The sequence below is a fragment of the Pestalotiopsis fici genome, assembly GCF_000516985.1.
Source record: "Pestalotiopsis fici W106-1 unplaced genomic scaffold PFICI_Scf_3, whole genome shotgun sequence".
Lineage (NCBI taxonomy): Eukaryota > Fungi > Ascomycota > Sordariomycetes > Amphisphaeriales > Sporocadaceae > Pestalotiopsis > Pestalotiopsis fici.
In genome coordinates this window covers 4,042,609-4,061,026 of record NW_006917093.1, presented here as the reverse complement: position 1 = coordinate 4,061,026, position 18,418 = coordinate 4,042,609, and the positions used below count along the sequence as shown (strand labels likewise).

Here is an 18,418-nt window from a genome sequence, read left to right as displayed (position 1 = left end):
TTTAACAGGAAGCTGTCCCAATTGAGAATACACAAAACTTGGTGGTGAAGCAATCTGCAAATTTACTCACAAACTCGTCAGTTAGCACCCAGGTCACCCAAAGTGCTGGGATAAACCATGTGACCTCTTGGTCACCCTCTTGGTATTCCAAATTCACATGTGGGAGAACTACTAGTGGGTCTTTCAGGGCGTATGAATAGATCTCATACTTGTCCTTCCATTCTATGAGGGACAGACATAGAGGGAGGCCGTGATGGGCGCCATCGGCTTGAGTTTTCGATCCATAATTAGCCCTGAGCACCCCTCCCCACAACCTTGCTGAAGACGCGTGCCCCAGCTCGCAGTTCGGGTCATCGTTGATAAACTATACAGGTGAGTTGAAGCCTTCTTCATTCTAGCAATGCTAATCGAACTTACAGGTTCACGGTGCAATACGTCCGAATTACGCTGCTCGGTTCTTTTGAACCAAAGTACATGCTGTAGGGAAGTTAGACTCGCCTGACAATAGTTTCTGTATCTCTCTTACCATGAATTCATGGAATAACTGTAAACATGGGTCAGCTTGCTGAAATAAAGTACATTGAATGCATCGATCATCCCAGGAGACAGTAAAAGGGGGAAAGGGAAAAGTCAATGTATACGCACCACCTCAACAGTAGCCAAATAATTAACTTTGAAGACAGATATTAGCGATATCCTTCTCACATCGATATAGGGGTGTACAGTAGCTCTTCTGAGCATTTTCACCTCAGACTGGTGCATTCTGGCACCACAAAGGGAAATACTTGGCTCATGAAACTACCAAGACGAGGAGAAAATGAGCGCAAGAAATTGCTTACTGCATGTTTCTGCATGGGTAGCTCGATCCTCCACCATCGCTCGAATATGGCCCTGGGCAAGCATTATCATCTTGGTGGACGGTAATGTCGGATCTTGGCCTGGGAATTTTGTTGACATGCCATCTGACTCGGTTTGTTGCCGCGCATCCTCTTCGGTAAGGAAACTACAGACCACATCATCTACCGCCGCCATTATCTGCGCCGCCATCTCACCAGTCGAGGCGCGTTGTTCCAAAGGGCGCTCGCGGATGAACAGTCTGCAGGGTTGGCCATTGATCTCCGGTACAGGCTCATTGGGCGCCATGGCTCGTCTGACCCACTGCAGTAACATGTTTTAGTTATTTTCTAAAAAGGGACAAATGAGGGACCAGGAACTCTTTTTGAGTATATCCATGGAAATCTGCATGTGCCAAAAGTTAGAGTAACGCAATAAAAGCTCTTACAGGTCCATTACTACCGTCTGCAGGCGGTTCTTCAATATCTATTGGTGCGAACAATACTGCGTCTAGGCTATCAGACAGAAGAGGAGTGGTCAGTGATTGAGAGGTACTTTGGTTCTTGGTTGAAGCTGGGACTATCTCACAGACTGTGCTGCTCTCTCATCATCAACCTTAGGATCCTATGAAGCAGCTCGAGTGGGTATGATAAATGCCTCCAGACTCTGTCATCGTCTGTGTTCATGATTGACGGGCGCGATGGTGACAAACCCCTGAAAGTTTGTGGGGCGTACCATCTGTGTCGTCTGAAGCATACTAGCCATTTATTCTCATTGATTTGAAAGGTGGTACCTCCAAGGTAATCATCCTCGTAGGTATGACCGCTGCGCCCGAGAAAAGTTCTGGTGTTGAGCACGCCCAACTGGCGAGTCTTGATGCCTCTCATGATGAGCTGCTGCAACCTTTCGTAGTGGAAAATCCTGTCCAGCTCGTTTAAAGGTGGCTTGTTAATGTGGGTGTACATGGTCGGTATGTTGGCTCCCCATACGTCAAAGTAATGTGCCGGATCCAACGGTGGGTGGGCTTGCGCAAGTCCAGAATGTTGGACGCCGCCCCATATGTCTATAGGTATGCGATAGGGCGCAAAGCGCTCAGCCCAGGGCGAGTTTGGATGACCGGCCATGATTATCGTAAGTCACAAAATTCGCTAAGACTCCGGATAGCCTAGATCAGGCGCAAAAGTTTGGGATGATATTTTCCGAAATGTTCATGAGTATTGAGTCTCTCCCCTCGAAAAAATTCTTTCAATGATCGAATAAAGAAAGTGGCAGTCCGAGTTTGGTGTCTTGACTTCCTTGTCCAAGACGGACAATGACTTGACGCAACCGGTTGTAAATCGTCCTCCAAGCACAGAGGGCTCGCATATCTTGAGATAATATCATGGAACACATTAAACGCGAAATTATTTGGATGCTCTAGAGTCTATGGTACACTGTGGAAAGTTTCCTGCATTGCATGGTGGGTATTAAATGCAGCCCTGTTGGCTCGAGTTTTCAACAACGTGCGTCCACTGCAATAAATTGACAGTGATTACAAGATTTTGCTGAGCCATGGCTGCCGTAAACTTGTCTGAGTTGTAAAGGAACGTTCTTGGAACTGGTAATAACTCTTTTCTAGTCTGTGCCAGCAGTTGCTCCAATATCCGTAGCTTAAATTGAGACTTGAAGTGCATTGAATTGACAATGGCATGGTTGCTGCGCAATGCTGAATTCAAAAGAAGTCGAGTTATTCGGATAGGCTGTCAATGACCGAATGCGGCTCGAGCATTCCTGACGGTGACATGTTGGATTGCATAGGCCCCATCGAGTAGTCACTGGTAGCACTTTATAGGTAGTAATTACCTAGGTAAATACCTACTAGGTACCAACTGAATCATAGAATGGAGTGATTGTCCAGGTCGTGTCTAGTATATAGCACTGGGGTCTGAGCTGGATACCCTGTGTAGATACCTAGGTAGCTTTCTCACTTATATCGATGTTACATTCCAGATTTACCGTCAATATTTAAATAACGAAACTGCCTGGCGGCTCGGTCACGTGGCATTTGTTGTATTACGCTCCATCGCAGTTTTCAAAACCTCAAGAGGAGGGGGAGGGGCTCGAAAGTCAGACATTGCCTTGGCGTTTCTGATTTGCCAAGCATATATGTTCTGCAATATTGGCCCGGCACAGCTGCAGTGGTCTCGTAATGTCGGACGAAAATGAAGTGTGCCAGGGGTGGGTGGTAGTCTAGCATTCCCGAATGCTGTGCAACGGATGTTCATAGTAGTGGACGTCAATTACTACACAATATACACGTTAGTTTGCTACCACAGTAGCTTGTCAATGTTGACAGAGGGCCTCGAATCGCCAAGACGACACTTGGGGCGAAAGGAGGGGGTTCCGCCCCTCCCCGATTCATAATTTGGATGTTACCCAGGTCCCTGGGCCGTCATGATCTGGAAATCGTTTTTAAGTGCGTGCTTTATATACCTAGTACCCATACATTTTTAAGTTGCAACGTCAGCAGATATTGCATTGCAGCCCAAGTCTTCTGCAGCGCCTCGTGCCGATTGCACTACATATGTAAGTGTCCGGGTCAAGATCCGTAAGACCCGTACACTACCTACCTACCTAGGAAAATAAAGTGTTCTCCTCAGGTACAATAAAGATATATAATGTTTCTTACCAGCCCACGCAAGTAGGTATCTACTACGTACTACCTATGTTATCCGTAACTACTAGATGGGGGGTTCAGGTCTGTAATGTACAGACGTACACCACAAGGTACATATTTTACTGGCCCCGTTATTGATTCCCTAAAAACCTACATACTTATTACTGCCCTTGCCTGCTACCTAAGCATTCCGTAGCGCATGTCGACTCTCGGTTACGCTAATGTAGGAAGAGCAGCGAGTTTAAGCGCGTAGCCGCCGGCCAGACGAACCAGGGTCTCTGGGCACGACCCTGGTCAATGCAAGGAAACTGCCCAAGGCCCACAGAGCAATCAGAGGAAAGCGCCAAGCCTAGGACAAAGACGAAACAACTCCACCTTGGGCTCGATGCCCACTTTACTGTCTAATCCACAGCTTCCCCCCCATTCCCGATCAGACCTAGCAACACGAACGACCACGAGTGCAAGGACTACGCTCGTAGCTCTTGTCCCTTCCGAGAGTCCCCATCCACCCGCGCACACTACCTGCTTTACTCCGTTCATACATGCAAAGTACTACGCTTGGTACCACCTACCTACGATCCTCATAAACCCCATGGGAATTTGAGACTCGGTCTTTTTTTTTTTTCTTTCCCAACTTGCTAGGATCGAGAAGAGTGCTGCACTTTCGTCTCATCTCGTCTCGTTCCGCCGCCGCCGTCCCTCGCCCAGTTCAACCGACTGCGCTAAACGGTAGTGTCTAGACTCTAGAGCTGAGATAACAAACTCGACAAGCTCCTCTCTTGGACTCTCGTCTCAACTCCATATATACCTCCCCTCTTGCGGAGCACACACTCGCTCACGCCTGCCGACACACGGCAAGGTTCATTCGACGTCTGGCCATGACTTAAATTCTTACTCACTCGCGAGCCCAGGCCATGACCACCTCGCGCAATCCAACGGCGTTGAGTAGGTCGGAGAGCATTAGCGAAGGATCCCCTCGATACCAAACCAATCTACGGCAGCGACTCCAGGACAATATCAATACGCTGGACGGTCTCATCAATGAAACGAATAATACCGCCGCCCAGAATACCGCCTCCCTGACAGCCTCATCTCCATACCCGAGTCCACCAAGCACCGATCCGCCACCCTACCTGGCTGCCAATTTTGCGTCCAGCGTTCCGAGCCTGCGCCCGCGCGCATCCACGGCAACCCTTGCGCAGAATCCGCAGCCCATCATGTATTCGAATCAACAGAATAACAACTCGCGGCCCTATGGCGTGCCGCCGCCGCCGCCGCCGCCGACAATGTCGCCGCCCCAGATGCTGTCTATGCCATCCATACCTCCTCCCCCACCTCGATACCCAAGCGCGCCATCTGGCACTGTGGGAATGCAGCTTCCTGGCCCTCCGTCCGGTCCTCCCCCCAACGCGGCAATGAACTCGCAAACGCAATGGCAAGGCAGCTGGGGTCGTCCCTACGACACGAGGCCCGGCTTGTCAATGCCAGGGCCGCCTCCCAATGGTCTGCACAGAGCGTACGATCCAAAACTTCACCAGCAGTTATCAATGGGTAATCTTGGCGGTACCATGTCAATACCACCTCCGCCTCCTTCCGATCCACCCAACATGTCCATGTCAGCAACGTATATTCCCCAAGGCGATACGTACGGAGAGGGCGTGGGTATACCTGCATTCGGCTTTGACGAATTGCCTGCCACGTTCGCGCCAGCAGCCCAGGTGTCCTGGTCTGCTGCAGGACAAATCGGGGTTGGCGATGCTGCAAAAACAATGGCAGCTGATGACAGCCAAAATAGATTATACGCAAACAGTATGGCCAATAGAATGGCATCTACTGCCTCGAATGCTGCAAGCTCCGCATCTGGAGTCTCTCCGGAATTGGCCGCAAAATGGCCCTTGGATAATGTCTTACTGTGGTTGGCCACTAACCAATTCTCAAAGGACTGGCAGGACACATTTAAACGGCTGAATCTACACGGAGCGCAATTTCTCGAGCTGGGCAGTGCCCGTGGCGGTCGTGGTAACTTTGGTTTGATGCACCAACAGGTCTACCCAACGCTGGCTCAAGAATGCACAAAGAACGGGACAAAATGGGATTCGTCTCGTGAGAGAGAGGAAGGAAAGCGCATGCGCCGATTGATACGCACCATTACATATACTGCGAGTGCGAATACGTCTTCGGGTCGAGATGCGAATAATCATGCAAAAGGCTCCGGAGGGGCCCCGCCAAACAGCCAAGGAGCTGGGACAGACGTGGAGTCGCCCAATACACCTATCAAAGCTCCAGGGCCTGGCTTCTCTGGAAGGCGGTTCTCGCAGACGAGGTCCACCACCATGCCAACACTGAGCGGGAACACAATGAGCTCCGACGCTAATCACAGGACCATTCTCAAGGGTCTCGATATTGAGAGTAGTCGGAGACATAGTCCTGTTGGGAACGATGCAGATGGCAATTATCGCAGTGCATTCCGTGGCGACAGTCCTTCGGGCAGCCCAAAGCCAAATTCTGGCTTGTTCCCGCAATCAGCCGGGAACTTGTCAGCCTCATCGCCATCTGGCCGCTTTGGCCATCGTTCAAGGGACAGTACCAGCTCTGTATCCTCGAACGCCGCAATATACGGTTCTGGTGTACCCGCAGAGGCCAGCCAGCTGTTGCGCAATGGTATGAGTGGCATAGGCGAAATGTTGAACGCTAACCGAAACAAGGACAATTCTGGACAGTCCCCACTGGAGGCAAGCGATCGATCAGCAGGTCCCGACCCGCCGGGCTCTGCTAAAGACAACAAGAGCTTTCTCAGCTTCTTCCAGAAGCGGAAAAAGAAGGAGGACGGCGCTGCTGCCTCTCCTGAGGAGGGTGATGCACAAACGAGCCCACATCTTTCCAAGGCATCCCTTTTTGGCAACCGTTCGGCAGGTGCCGAACTGGATGCGTCGTCGTTGGATAGTGCTCCAGCCTTTCGCAGAAACCCAAACGCCCCCCGCGTCTTTGTGCTCACGACCTTGGATGGATGGAACTATCGCATGTGCGATGTGACGGATTGCCAGACTGCAGCAGACTTACGAGTCTGCATCTGTATGAATATGGGAGTCTCGGACCCAAAGACAGCGCTGTTGTTCCTCACGGAGCTGGGGCGAACAACTCATGACGAAGCTCTTGAGGACCAGAGCCTGATGATCCATAAGAGGAACAAGGCAGACGCCACTGGCACGTTGAAATTCTTCGTGAAGATTCATAATCCAGCAATACACAATTCGATTCCCGAGTCACTAACCCCGGGATATGCACTACCAGCAAACTCCATGGACGATGAAGCGTATGCACGTCTTGACGGGCAGCGGGAACGCTCTAGTTCGTCGCCGCCGGCCTCCCGTGTCGACACAGTAAGTGGGAACGGGCCAGATCCCAATGAATTGGCACAAAGAGCCAACGACTACAAGTTGGGTGTTGAAAAGCAGCAAGCTGCCTACTTGGCCAGGAGAAAGCAGGCGCTCGAAAAGTCATCGCCGCAGGAGAACAGCTCTCAATTCGGTATTGTGGGCAGAAACGTCGACTTTGATCAGCCTCGTAACTCGCCATATGAGGAAAAGAAGCCCGATAATCTCTTCCCACAACGTCGCGCCCCGGCACCCCCAGGCGTCGAGACTGCCACGCTCATCAAGGCCAATTCATTGAGTAAGAAGAGCGGGCATCAGATGCGGCAATCCCAGAGCAGTTTTGATGGGTACCCCAGCCCCAGAAGGCCGACTACATCAACAAATGACACCTCTCAAGAAATGTCACAGCGGCGGCCCGCCACTGCCACAAGAGAACCCCAAACCTCAGCCCTAGGCGCTTTGGTTGGCATGGGCAGCGCGCTCAGCCACTTTGGTCGGCCCACACAAAATAACCGGCACCAGAAACCTGTATCGCCAGCCAGGAATATATCCGGAGCCTCAGCAGGAGCTGCATATGATGAAGTACGAGGTAAGCGAGCCATGGCAACGGTTGACTTTGACCAGACTGCTTCGGGTCGCAGTAGTCCGCGATCTGGGTCCCCCGGGACTCTCACATGGAGCCGTGGAGACCTTGCATTTACCGTTCCGGACTACTCGCCCGGCGGCACGCCTGTGAATGGAAACAAATCCAAACCTGAATATGGACCCCTTGCTAAAGTGCGTGATGCAGCACAACGAGCGCCATCACCCGGAGACCTTAGCCCCAACTCGGCGCACCCGTCCAGCAACGACGTCAGGCCAGAACCTCAACGTCGCAAATCCCATGGACCTGATGTGGACTTCACTGAGACGGACGTGCAATTTGCCCAACCGACAACTTCTGTCGCGCAGAAGGACGACTCTTCGGGCGATGATTCGGATGATGGTTTGTTTGCTGTCCCCGTCAGAGGTCGGCAGCCTTCTACCAAGGTACGAAACCCCGGTGGAATGCAGTACTCGAGTAAGACATGCTGACCTGAATCTAGAAACCAAGTTTGACGCTCAACACAACGCGATCCAAGAAACAAGTATCTGTTTCATTCGGCTCTCCCGGTCCCAGGATACCGGACCTGGAGGAGGATGATGGCAGTATGAGGAGTGCAAAGAGTTTCCAGCGTCGGACTCCAGCAACTCCCCAGTCGGATTCAAGGGAATCCGACGACGGTAAACTCGGACGGCGCAAATCTTTTATTGAGCGGGACGTCTGGGCCAACCGCCCCCCTGCAGAGGCTTTGCTTGAAAACCTTGATGCCTTCTTCCCTGAAGTTGATCTTGATGAACCTGTACTAGATGAGGCATCACTGCAAGACGTTCCTTCGCCTCGCTCGCCAGCATTTGTCAATACCCCAAATCAAGGCGTGGAAGCCTCCAGGGCAGCTAGCAACGAGTCCTTGCAACTCCCGTTGCACGGGACTGAGACGGCGCGGTCATCAGTCTACAGCGATAATGACACGCTTGGATCAGATGAGTCAACGCTCAAAGCTCTGGAGCAAAGACCTGTCTCAATTGCATCTGTTGCGCAACGCAATGTGGGCAGGCGCTCGGGGGGACTTGGACGTATGAAGTCTATTCGTGAAGTTGCTCGCGGTGCACATGAAGCTAATAAGCGGTACACTACTGCCTCGACTGCGTCTGGTATGGGAGGCGCGAGCTCTGCAATCCAACGTCGCAAGAGCACCAAGATGTTTGGTGCAAACGTTGTGCAAATTCGCCCTGAGCGCGGGTCAATGATTGACATTATGCCACAGATTCCCCAAGATACTCTTCCCAAACGGCAGACTACCTTCCGGTGGTTCAAGGGTGAGCTAATCGGCAAAGGAACGTACGGCCGCGTCTATCTGGGTATGAATGCCACCACGGGAGAATTCTTGGCCGTCAAGGAAGTTGAGGTCAATCCAAGAGCCGCCGCTGGCGATAGCAACAAAATGCGCGAGCTCGTTGCCGCCCTCAACACGGAGATCGAGACCATGCAATATCTCGATCATGTGAACATTGTGCAATACCTTGGTTGCGAAAGAAAGGAGACCAGCATCAGCATCTTCTTGGAGTATATTTCTGGTGGTTCCATTGGTTCTTGCTTGCGTAAGCACGGCAAGTTTGAAGAACCAGTCGTTAGTTCTCTCACACGCCAAGCTCTCTCCGGTCTGGCGTATCTTCACCGGGAGGGTATTCTGCACAGAGATCTAAAGGCCGACAATATCTTGCTCGACTTGGACGGTACATGCAAGATTTCTGATTTTGGCATCTCCAAGAAGACGGATGACATTTACGGCAACGACAAAACAAACAGCATGCAGGGTTCTGTGTTCTGGATGGCCCCCGAAGTGATCCGGTCCCAAGGCGAAGGTTACAGCGCCAAGGTTGACATATGGTCCCTTGGTTGTGTCGTCCTTGAGATGTTTGCAGGCCGTCGACCATGGAGTAGGGAAGAGGCAGTTGGTGCCATTTACAAAATCGCAAACGGAGAGACACCGCCGATTGCCGACGAGGTGCGCGAAGCTATCAGCCCTTACGCACTGGGCTTCATGTTGGATTGTTTCACGGTGTAAGTCTTTGCCATGTTCTTGATGCTTTCAAACCTGACTAACCTGAGCAACAGCGATCCCGGAGAGCGACCCACAGCAGAGCGTCTTCTCATGCAGCATGAGTTCTGCGAGTTACAGGAGGACTACAATTTCTTTGATACGGATCTTTATGCCAAGATCCGTGGAACGTATAACTAGTCGACGATACAAGCATGGCGCCAGATGTTCAGCGTATGAACGGTGAAGTCTTCACGATGGATTTTGTATAACATGGAAAGCAAGCGACCTTTTGGATATGATGCATGTTTCACGACAGATAGCGACGAATTGGTCTCCAGCATGGTGTTTTGGATACAAGTTCGGAACAGCATTTTTGTTTCATATACAGTCAAAGAGGAGACTCTTCATGGCGGGAGTCTGGATGTTACATCATAATGTGTGTTATTCTAGATAGCTTCAAGATACCATTGATAACAGCATAGGTCATCATTTTTTTTCCAATCAATTTGCAAGATAAATGTATGCTGGGGCAGATAGACTATCCAGCAGGAAAGGGGCATTCATCAGCAAAGGTACATTTGCATGGGCAGAGTGCAGAATATGGCGGATGCTCGAGAGATGCAATCCCATCTTTGTCGATGATGAGGATAGCCATGAACATGCCACCCGGGAAGCCCGTAGAGCGGCGAGGTTTAATAGATTTATGTTGACTACAGAAGATGCTTTCTGCGCACATGTATTCGCCAATGATGCATTAGGGATTACGACGCTACTATCGCCGTTCTACCGATAGGACACGAGTAAATGGACAGATTATACATTCGAGTAACAATTTACGTATGTGGTCAAGATTTATTAATCGATGCTAGGCAGTCGCCTCCCGGCCAGTCGGGTGTTTTAGCGCCCGCCGTTTGGTGGCCGCACGGCTTGACTAGCGGCTGGCTACTTTGTACCTAGCCGCCACAAATCCCATCCATAGTTGCAAACACTAGCGCTAAACGCATCAGAACTTTCCTTCATCCACCAGCTTCAATTTGATACAACACAACGTCTAAGGACCAAATTTCGCCGCGCTGTTTCCCAGTTGACGGTTGGAGCCGGTGAAAGTGGGAGGATAGCCTTCGTTTCCATCTTCTTCCTCTTTTCCAGCAACTCGAAGAGATATTCATCCATTGAGGCTGGAGTCACGGACACTTCATTTTAATTCTTCTTACAGTCGCGGCGTCTCAAGTCAAACGGGCTTCCAATTTCACCCCACCACTGCAAACACCACACACAACATTGGACTCAACTTTCTGTTCAGACTTGTAATCCTCCAAAGCTTGTCTCTACACCCACGAGACGCCTTGGCATAATTTTCCATCAAGATGGCGACACATACCGCCATGACTCAGGGCAACGACCCTGAGCTTCGCGGCTCACTGGAACGCAAAGTTGGCATTCTGCACTTTGTTTCCCCAAAGGACCAAGGCTGGACAGGTGTCCTTCGAAAGAGGTGAGAAGTTGCCAAATGTTCTTGTGCGATGTGAAGCTAAGTTTGTACAGATTCACCGACTTCCAGGTTCACGAGATCAGCGAGGCTGGGGAAGTGGTTCACTTGAAGGACTATTTCACCAATGCCCGTGACTACGAGAGAGCTGTATGTTGTATCATTTCCAAAGGGGTGAAGAATCTGTACGGTTACTAATAGCGAGTATAGGAAGCAAGAAAGAACGGAGAAGCTGCTTCATCTGGACAGGCTCCAGGTACAGCAAAGCCCAAAGAAAATGGTGCTGCTACTTCAACAGAGTCTCAGGACGGTCAACCTACACAAAACAGCGGTGAAGATAGCACCACTCTCAAAGACCAGGCGACCGAGTCTGCCGCCAAGGCCACAGAAGGTGCTCCTGAGAAGACAGACACTGCTGATGGAGAGATTGCTGCTTCCGATCTTGAAAAGCTGAAGGAATCTCTGGGCTCAGATGTAACTGAAGAGCTGGTAGCCCTTTTCAAAAAGGTGCTCGCTGATCCCGAGGCCAGACCTCAAACTCATGGCCTCGTCAAGTTTCCTCAGATTGAGAGATCAGTCCGGGGCCCTTTGCATGCAGTGAGTTTTAAAAAAAGCAATACTTGGTTCTATTCATGGCTAAATCGCACCTTAGGAAATCCGCCGTATTTTCTCGTCCAAGATCGAGACAGAGACCAACCACGACGGCATCATTGTGGCAAGAGCACAGCCGCCGCGTAAGTCACGATGGGGAACTCGCGCAGATAACCGCAATCGCAACAATCAGGCCAATCAAGTCAAGATTGGCAAATTTTTGCATTTCTCCCTCTACAAAGAGAACAAGGATACAATGGAAGCGATCAACATTCTCGCCACAGCTTTAGGCATGAGGCCAAACTTCTTCAGCACGGCAGGAACAAAAGATCGTCGTGCGGTCACTGTTCAACGCGTGAGCATTCGCGGTCGTGATCCCAAAAAGGTCATTTCCGCCAATGCCAAGTTACGAGGCCTCGCAATCGGCGACTTCAAGTTCTCAGACAAGGATTTGTATCTTGGCTGCCACAACGGTAACGAGTTCACTATTGTCTTGAAGGATTGCACCTTCCAGGGCGCTGAGAATGAATCCCTCGATCGTCGGCTCGAGATCGCCCAGTCCACTCTTGACCGGGCGCTTGCAGATATCAGCCAGCACGGCTTCATCAACTACTTTGGTACCCAACGCTTCGGAACCTACGAGATTGGCACACAGACCATTGGCATGAAGATTCTGCAGGGAGACTTGAAAGGTGTCATCCACGACTTGCTTTCCTACGACTCTGAGCTGGCAACCATGGACCCGAACACCCTGCAAGATGACAACAACCGCCTGACCGACATGTATCGTGCCAAAGCCTTGGCCAAATACAAAGACGGTAACGATGCTGATGCAGCCGCCAAGGCTCTTCCGAGAAGATGCAATACCGAGTTTGCGATCCTCAAACACCTGAGCAAGCAGCCCACCGACTACCACGGGGCAGTTCTTGCTATCACCAGGAACATGCGCAATATGTATCTGCACGCTTACCAGTCCCTTGTCTGGAACTTTGCCGCAAGTAAGCGCTGGGAACTGTTCGGCAAAAACGTGGTCAAGGGAGACCTTGTATTCGCCTTGGCAGATGACACTCAGAAGGCTCCTGCCAAGGAGGATCTTGATGAGGAAAACATTCATCTGGCAGAAGCTGCCCAAAGTGACGATGGCTCGAAACCGAATGTCCGCGTACTCACTGCTGAGGACGTTGCAAGCGGGCGCTATTCCATACAGGACGTTGTGCTGTCTATCCCTGGCACAGATGTGATCTATCCCGACAATGAGATTGGAGATTTCTACAAGGAATTCATGGGTAGGGAGGAGAATGGCGGCCTTGACCCTCAAAACATGCATCGCGTACAAAAGGCGTTTAGCCTGACAGGAGACTACCGCAAGTTCATGGGTGGATTCATTGGTTCGCCGTCGGGTAGCGTCCATAGCTACGGCCATGACCATGATCAACTAGTTCCGACAGATCTTGACCTCATCAAGGCTCGACAGGCCGCGGCACGTGCCGAAGCTGCAGTAGATGGCCAAGGAAACTCATCGGCAGGCTGGAAATCATTTGCACAAAACGTTGGAGAAGACGAGCGCAACGAAGCCAAGGTCAAACTTGCAGCTGCGCAGAGACGCAAGGCCGAAGACATGGAGGCTAACCAGTCAGGATCCCGCCTGAACGACACCTGGGTTCAGACTTCCACTGATGGAAGCAACAAGAGGGTAAAAGTCGATACTAGTACTGACATGATTGAAGCTCAGATTGGTAGTACGGCACAGGTTGAAGCATCGAACCAACATGATGATGTCAAGGATCTATCCACATTGGAGGTTAGTACGCCAAATATTGTTAACGTTGAGTCGACCTGGGTGGCGCGCTTCAAGAAAGTTCTTTTGCAGCTCTACGACGCAACCATCGGCAATCTTTTTCGATTTTTCAATACTGACAAAACCAACCGCAAGACACCCCAGGATACTCAACAACCCGGACAGTCAGCTGTCACCAAGGTCGAATCGGAATGTGAGCCATCTGACAAGCCGGCCGCTGAGGGTGTTCCGCAGTCAGCTCCTATAGACACCCCTATGGCTGACGCTCCTTTGGCAAGTCATGTTGGAAAGCCGTCAAGGGTTGAGAGCGCGCAGAGCCCAGGGCAGCAAGACAAGACTCTGCTTCCAGTAGAGGATCAAAAGATCGCCGTTGTTCTGAAGTTCTCTCTTGGCTCGAGCGCATATGCCACGATGGTGCTCCGCGAACTCCAGGGCTAGAAGCCATCGAGCGACGAAGCATCGCCTAAACCAATCAGATTGGCGTCACCCATATCATAGTTTTGCTGAAGACCGTGGGAGACTGTTGGTCCAGGGCTGTCTAAACGAGAGTGAAGAAGTTGTCATTATGAAGGAATGTGGCAGTATGCCATATCAGCAGTTGGTCTGTGAGTTTAGGCCCTGAACATCATTCAGATTGCCTCCCTTTATGAACATGCTCAGAATGCTGTGGAGATATTGGGAAGTGACCGCAGATTGAGATACTCTGATGAAGGATCAGAGAGGCTCAGAGGAAGCATACTCTGTCGAGAGAAGAGGGGAAGACAAGGGTGGAGTGTGAGCATAGGAGTCAGACTGTGCGACTGCTTTAGAGCTTTGCTGGTACGGTGCAGATGTGATAGATACCCTTAGAGAGGATTGTAGAGCCTCGTCATCGTGCGGCACAAACCATCATGCTTTGTCATGCAAAGTTTCTTCGGAACCCTTTCCCCACCCCTCTGGCCAAATTTTGCAAGGTCAATTCGTGAAGCGTGATATCGAAGAATTATGTTGGCCTAGTCTATGAGACTGGTGACGGCAACTCCAAATTGTTAATGGAGCGGACGATAACTATCTTTGATCAATTGGTGGAACGGAACTTGAATTTTCGAGACGAATGAATCCAATATGAGAACTGATGATCGCGGCAGCTCATAAACGAAGAACTATAATCGTGAAAGGCACATGTAGGGATATCTCTTGAGTTGACATTCTTACCATTGGTCGTTCGTTACGGGGCTCAAAGTACGAAGTGGTTCTTCGGTACATCTGGGAATATTATAAATGGGGCCCCTTCATTAGCTTGCATATTCTAATGGTAGTCTACCGATTGGTCAGCTTGCTGCATGTCGACTAAAGCCGAGCCCCACTGCTACATTACCTAACTTGCCAAAGCCACTGGAGCCTGCTCATTCATCCGCCTCAATCAACTTGTTTCATCACTCGACTCGTCAGGAGCACAAACTCTACCTCGAGGCATCTTCACTATGCCGCCCAAGAGAAAAGCATCGTCAAACGTGCTGGGTGTCGCAAAGTCAGGCAGGGTATCAGCAGCTTCGACGCCAGGGCCAGCGACGCCTCGAGACCTCGATAGCGACGAGGACGAAGCCGATTCCCCAGGACAGGTCGAACTGCCAAACGAAGAAGAGATTCAGAGCGCCGTCGACCGGTTTTCGCTCTCTCACTACCAAGATAATACGGTTAGAGGTCCGACGGACGGTGCCAGTAGGCATTTCGGAACAAACGGAAGGCGTGATTTCTCCTACCTGCAGCTCAAGCCCGATCACAAAGATCGACCCATATGGATCGATCCGCAAAGAGGGCGCATAATCCTGGAGAACTTCAGCCCTCTTGCCGAGACAGCGAAAGACTTTCTCATCACAGTCGCTGAGCCGCTTTCGCGCCCTACGTTCCTTCACGAATATGCTCTCACCACCCACAGTCTGTACGCCGCCATCTCGGTTGGTCTGCAAGCTAGCGACATCATTGCCACATTAGATCGATTCTCCAAAACGGAACTCCCGAGCTCGATCCGCAATTTCATAGCCAACTCGACTGCCGCGTATGGCAAGGTCAAACTTGTTATCAAAAACACAAAGTATTTCGTCGAAAGCAATGATCCCGAGGTCCTTCAACGATTACTCAAAGATCCGATCATCGGGCCATGTCGAGTCCAGGGAACCGACATCACAACCACCACTTCCAACATGCCAAGTGTGGTTATCCCTGGCACGTCAAATGCGGCTGGTGTGCAGCAGGTCAAACAGAAAACGGCAGAGGATGTACCTCCCGAGCAAGCTCAGACGGAGAATGCGATGCAGGCGCTCCGTGAGGACGACGATGACGACAATCAAGAGGCTGTGCACGCCTTCGAAATACCCGACACCGAGGTCGAGACCATTCAGAAGCGCTGCTTAGCCATACAATATCCCATTCTGGAGGAGTACGATTTTCGTAACGACGACCGAAACGCCAACCTTGAGATCGATCTCAAGCCCAACACGCAAATCCGGTCGTATCAGGAGAAAAGTCTCAGCAAGATGTTTGGCAACGGTCGAGCAAAGAGCGGTATCATTGTGCTCCCTTGTGGCGCTGGCAAGACCCTCGTGGGTATCACGGCTGCTTGCACCATCAAGAAGGGGTGTATCGTATTGTGTACCAGTACCATGTCTGCTCATCAATGGCGTCAGGAGTTCTTGAAATGGTCCAACATACACCCCAAGGACATCACAGTCTTCACTGCCGAGAAGAAGGACAAATTCGAGGGTAATACCGGAATCATCGTCACCACATATCCCATGGTCACTCAATCCGGCAAGCGAGCCTACGATTCGGCAAAGATGATGGAGTTCTTGACAGGGCGCGAGTGGGGTTTGATGCTTTTGGATGAGGTTCACGTCGTCCCCGCCAACATCTTCCGCAAAGTATCATCACACATCAAGAGCCACGCCAAACTGGGACTGACGGCTACGCTTCTCCGTGAGGATGACAAGATTGAGGATCTCAACTTTCTCATTGGCCCCAAGTTATATGAAGCCAATTGGATGGAGCTGTCTGAACAGGGACATATCGCGAAGGTGCAATGCGCCGAGGTCTGGTGTCCAATGACGACGGAGTTTTACGACGAGTATTTGAGGACCAACGACCGAGGCTTGAAAGCCAACCTATACATTATGAACCCGCGAAAGATTCAGGCCTGCCAGTTTCTCATTGACTACCACGAGAAGCGCGGCGACAAGATCATTGTGTTCTCGGACAATGTCTACGCATTGAAAGAGGTCGCACTCGCCTTGGGCAAAGCTTACATTTGCGGCGCCACTGGCAACAATGAGCGTATGCACATTCTAGAGAACTTTATGCACAACCCCAACGTCAAGACAGTATTTCTGTCGAAAATCGGCGACACATCTCTAGATCTTCCAGAGGCCACCTGCTTGATCCAAATCTCGTCGCACTACGGATCCCGGCGTCAAGAAGCCCAGCGACTGGGACGTATTCTTCGAGCCAAGCGCCGAAATGACGAGGGTTTCAACGCATTCTTCTACTCACTCGTCTCCAAAGATACGACTGAAATGTATTATTCAACCAAGCGACAGGCCTTCCTCGTGGACCAAGGCTATTCTTTCAAAGTCATTACGCAACTGGCGGGCATGGACAAGATGGAAGGACTCGTATTCAATTCTGCACAGATGCGCCGGGAACTGCTACAAAAGGTGATTGTCGACACCGAGGCGAAGCGCGGTATGGACGACGAAGATGCCACAGATGATTTGTTTTATGCGAATAAGGGTAGGAGAAAGGGTGTCAGACGCACGGCGGGCACGCTGGGCGAACTCAGCGGCGGACAAGACATGGCGTATATGGAGCAGAGGAAGAGTGCAAACAAGGCGCTCAAGAAGAACGCCAAACAGAATGACTTCTTCAAGAAGCACTACAGGGAGGTTGCTAGAAACAAGGCCAACGCTCAATGATATAATGAGGTGGAAAAGGCGTACAGCACCTTATTATCCCACCTCGAGGACCGGCGCAAGGAACTGACTATAGCACGTACATTGGAGTGTCTGTCTGCATTACCAAAATAAAAAGGTCCCAATGGATCTAATCTAGAATGAAATTCACGATGATGACCCTTATTATAGACTGTCTACATCATGTACAAGTACGGTCCAGGTCCAAGTATTGAGGGCAGGAGAGGACGTGACATCTCGAGCGCTCTCGATATGTGCTGTATTTGCAAGACAATGAATGATGTGGTGTGACAGTCATATGCAAAACCCCATTGGTTGTTCTGTACCCTGCAGCTCTCTCTACCAAGTGTAACCGGCAAACGCCATATCGGAAAATATGAGTAGTCATTTATTCTCCCATGTGCAATGGGATGCAACTTTCATTGGAGGTTTCACCAGTCGCCGACGGTTAGACACGGAAGTCTCGCAGCATATGCGAAATGCCGTTGCATTTGATATTCCGTCTTGCTGCTGCGACATTTTGCCTATCACTTCTGCGCATGCCATGAGTGCTAGGAGGGGCCATGTCCGTGAAGGGATGGATTACGTTGGGTGTGGCATGTTAATCCCCTGGGCAAGAAATACAGTGACATCATGGGTCTGATATAGGAGCCAGCTGTATCGCCTCATTCATGGGTTGGAACACATCCTTTGCTCAGCCTTTCTGCGCAATGGAGTTAGATCATCATAATGGACGATGGATGCGATCTGTTTGTCCTGTCATGACTTCTCAATGAGCTAAACAGAGTTTGCTGACTTGTCAAAGAACGTGGCGTGGTTTCAGACGTCCGGATACTGCTGGCGATGACAAAGTGGGAAAAGAGATGCATATATGTAGGAGGGATGCATGGGACTTGATCCATCCTCGGCATTCAATCACTGTAGTCGAGGTGATGTAGTGGAATAGTCCAAGCCAGAAAAGCTCAAGGTGTCTGTCGGGTTGGGGGAGACCCCCCGGGGGAGGTCCTCGCTAATGTACCTCTAGCAGCATGCATCAAATGTGCTGACCTTGGAAAGTGTTTACAGCTTACAGATGCGGCAAGACCGATGGGGATTGGAGCTCGGTAGT

At 50.7% G+C, this 18,418-nt stretch overlaps 5 protein-coding genes across 5 annotated transcripts; 3 read left to right on the top strand and 2 right to left on the bottom strand.

Annotated features, from left to right (window-relative positions):
• Positions 1-798: 798 nt before the first annotated feature.
• On the bottom strand, positions 799-1,170 carry PFICI_05358 (uncharacterized protein; the record flags this gene model as incomplete). The annotated part of the gene is made up of 1 exon (XM_007833939.1): positions 799-1,170. The coding sequence occupies one exon, from the start codon at positions 1,168-1,170 to the stop codon at positions 799-801; it is 372 nt and encodes a 123-aa protein (XP_007832130.1).
• A 248-nt stretch (positions 1,171-1,418) lies between these two features.
• PFICI_05357 (uncharacterized protein) lies at positions 1,419-1,958 on the bottom strand (the record flags this gene model as incomplete). Its single annotated transcript, XM_007833938.1, has 1 exon — positions 1,419-1,958. The coding sequence occupies one exon, from the start codon at positions 1,956-1,958 to the stop codon at positions 1,419-1,421; it is 540 nt and encodes a 179-aa protein (XP_007832129.1).
• Positions 1,959-4,404: 2,446 nt separating this feature from the next.
• Positions 4,405-9,686, top strand: PFICI_05356 (uncharacterized protein; the record flags this gene model as incomplete). Its single annotated transcript, XM_007833937.1, has 3 exons — positions 4,405-7,893; positions 7,950-9,508; positions 9,563-9,686. 3 exons carry the CDS (start codon positions 4,405-4,407, stop codon positions 9,684-9,686), a joined length of 5,172 nt encoding a protein of 1,723 aa, XP_007832128.1.
• A 1,169-nt stretch (positions 9,687-10,855) lies between these two features.
• Positions 10,856-13,804, top strand: PFICI_05355 (uncharacterized protein; the record flags this gene model as incomplete). The annotated part of the gene is made up of 4 exons (XM_007833936.1): positions 10,856-10,983; positions 11,034-11,127; positions 11,188-11,574; positions 11,630-13,804. 4 exons carry the CDS (start codon positions 10,856-10,858, stop codon positions 13,802-13,804), a joined length of 2,784 nt encoding a protein of 927 aa, XP_007832127.1.
• Positions 13,805-14,829: 1,025 nt separating this feature from the next.
• PFICI_05354 (DNA repair helicase ercc3) lies at positions 14,830-17,313 on the top strand (the record flags this gene model as incomplete). Its single annotated transcript, XM_007833935.1, has 1 exon — positions 14,830-17,313. One exon carries the CDS (start codon positions 14,830-14,832, stop codon positions 17,311-17,313), a length of 2,484 nt encoding a protein of 827 aa, XP_007832126.1.
• Between the last annotated feature and the right edge of the window lie 1,105 nt (positions 17,314-18,418).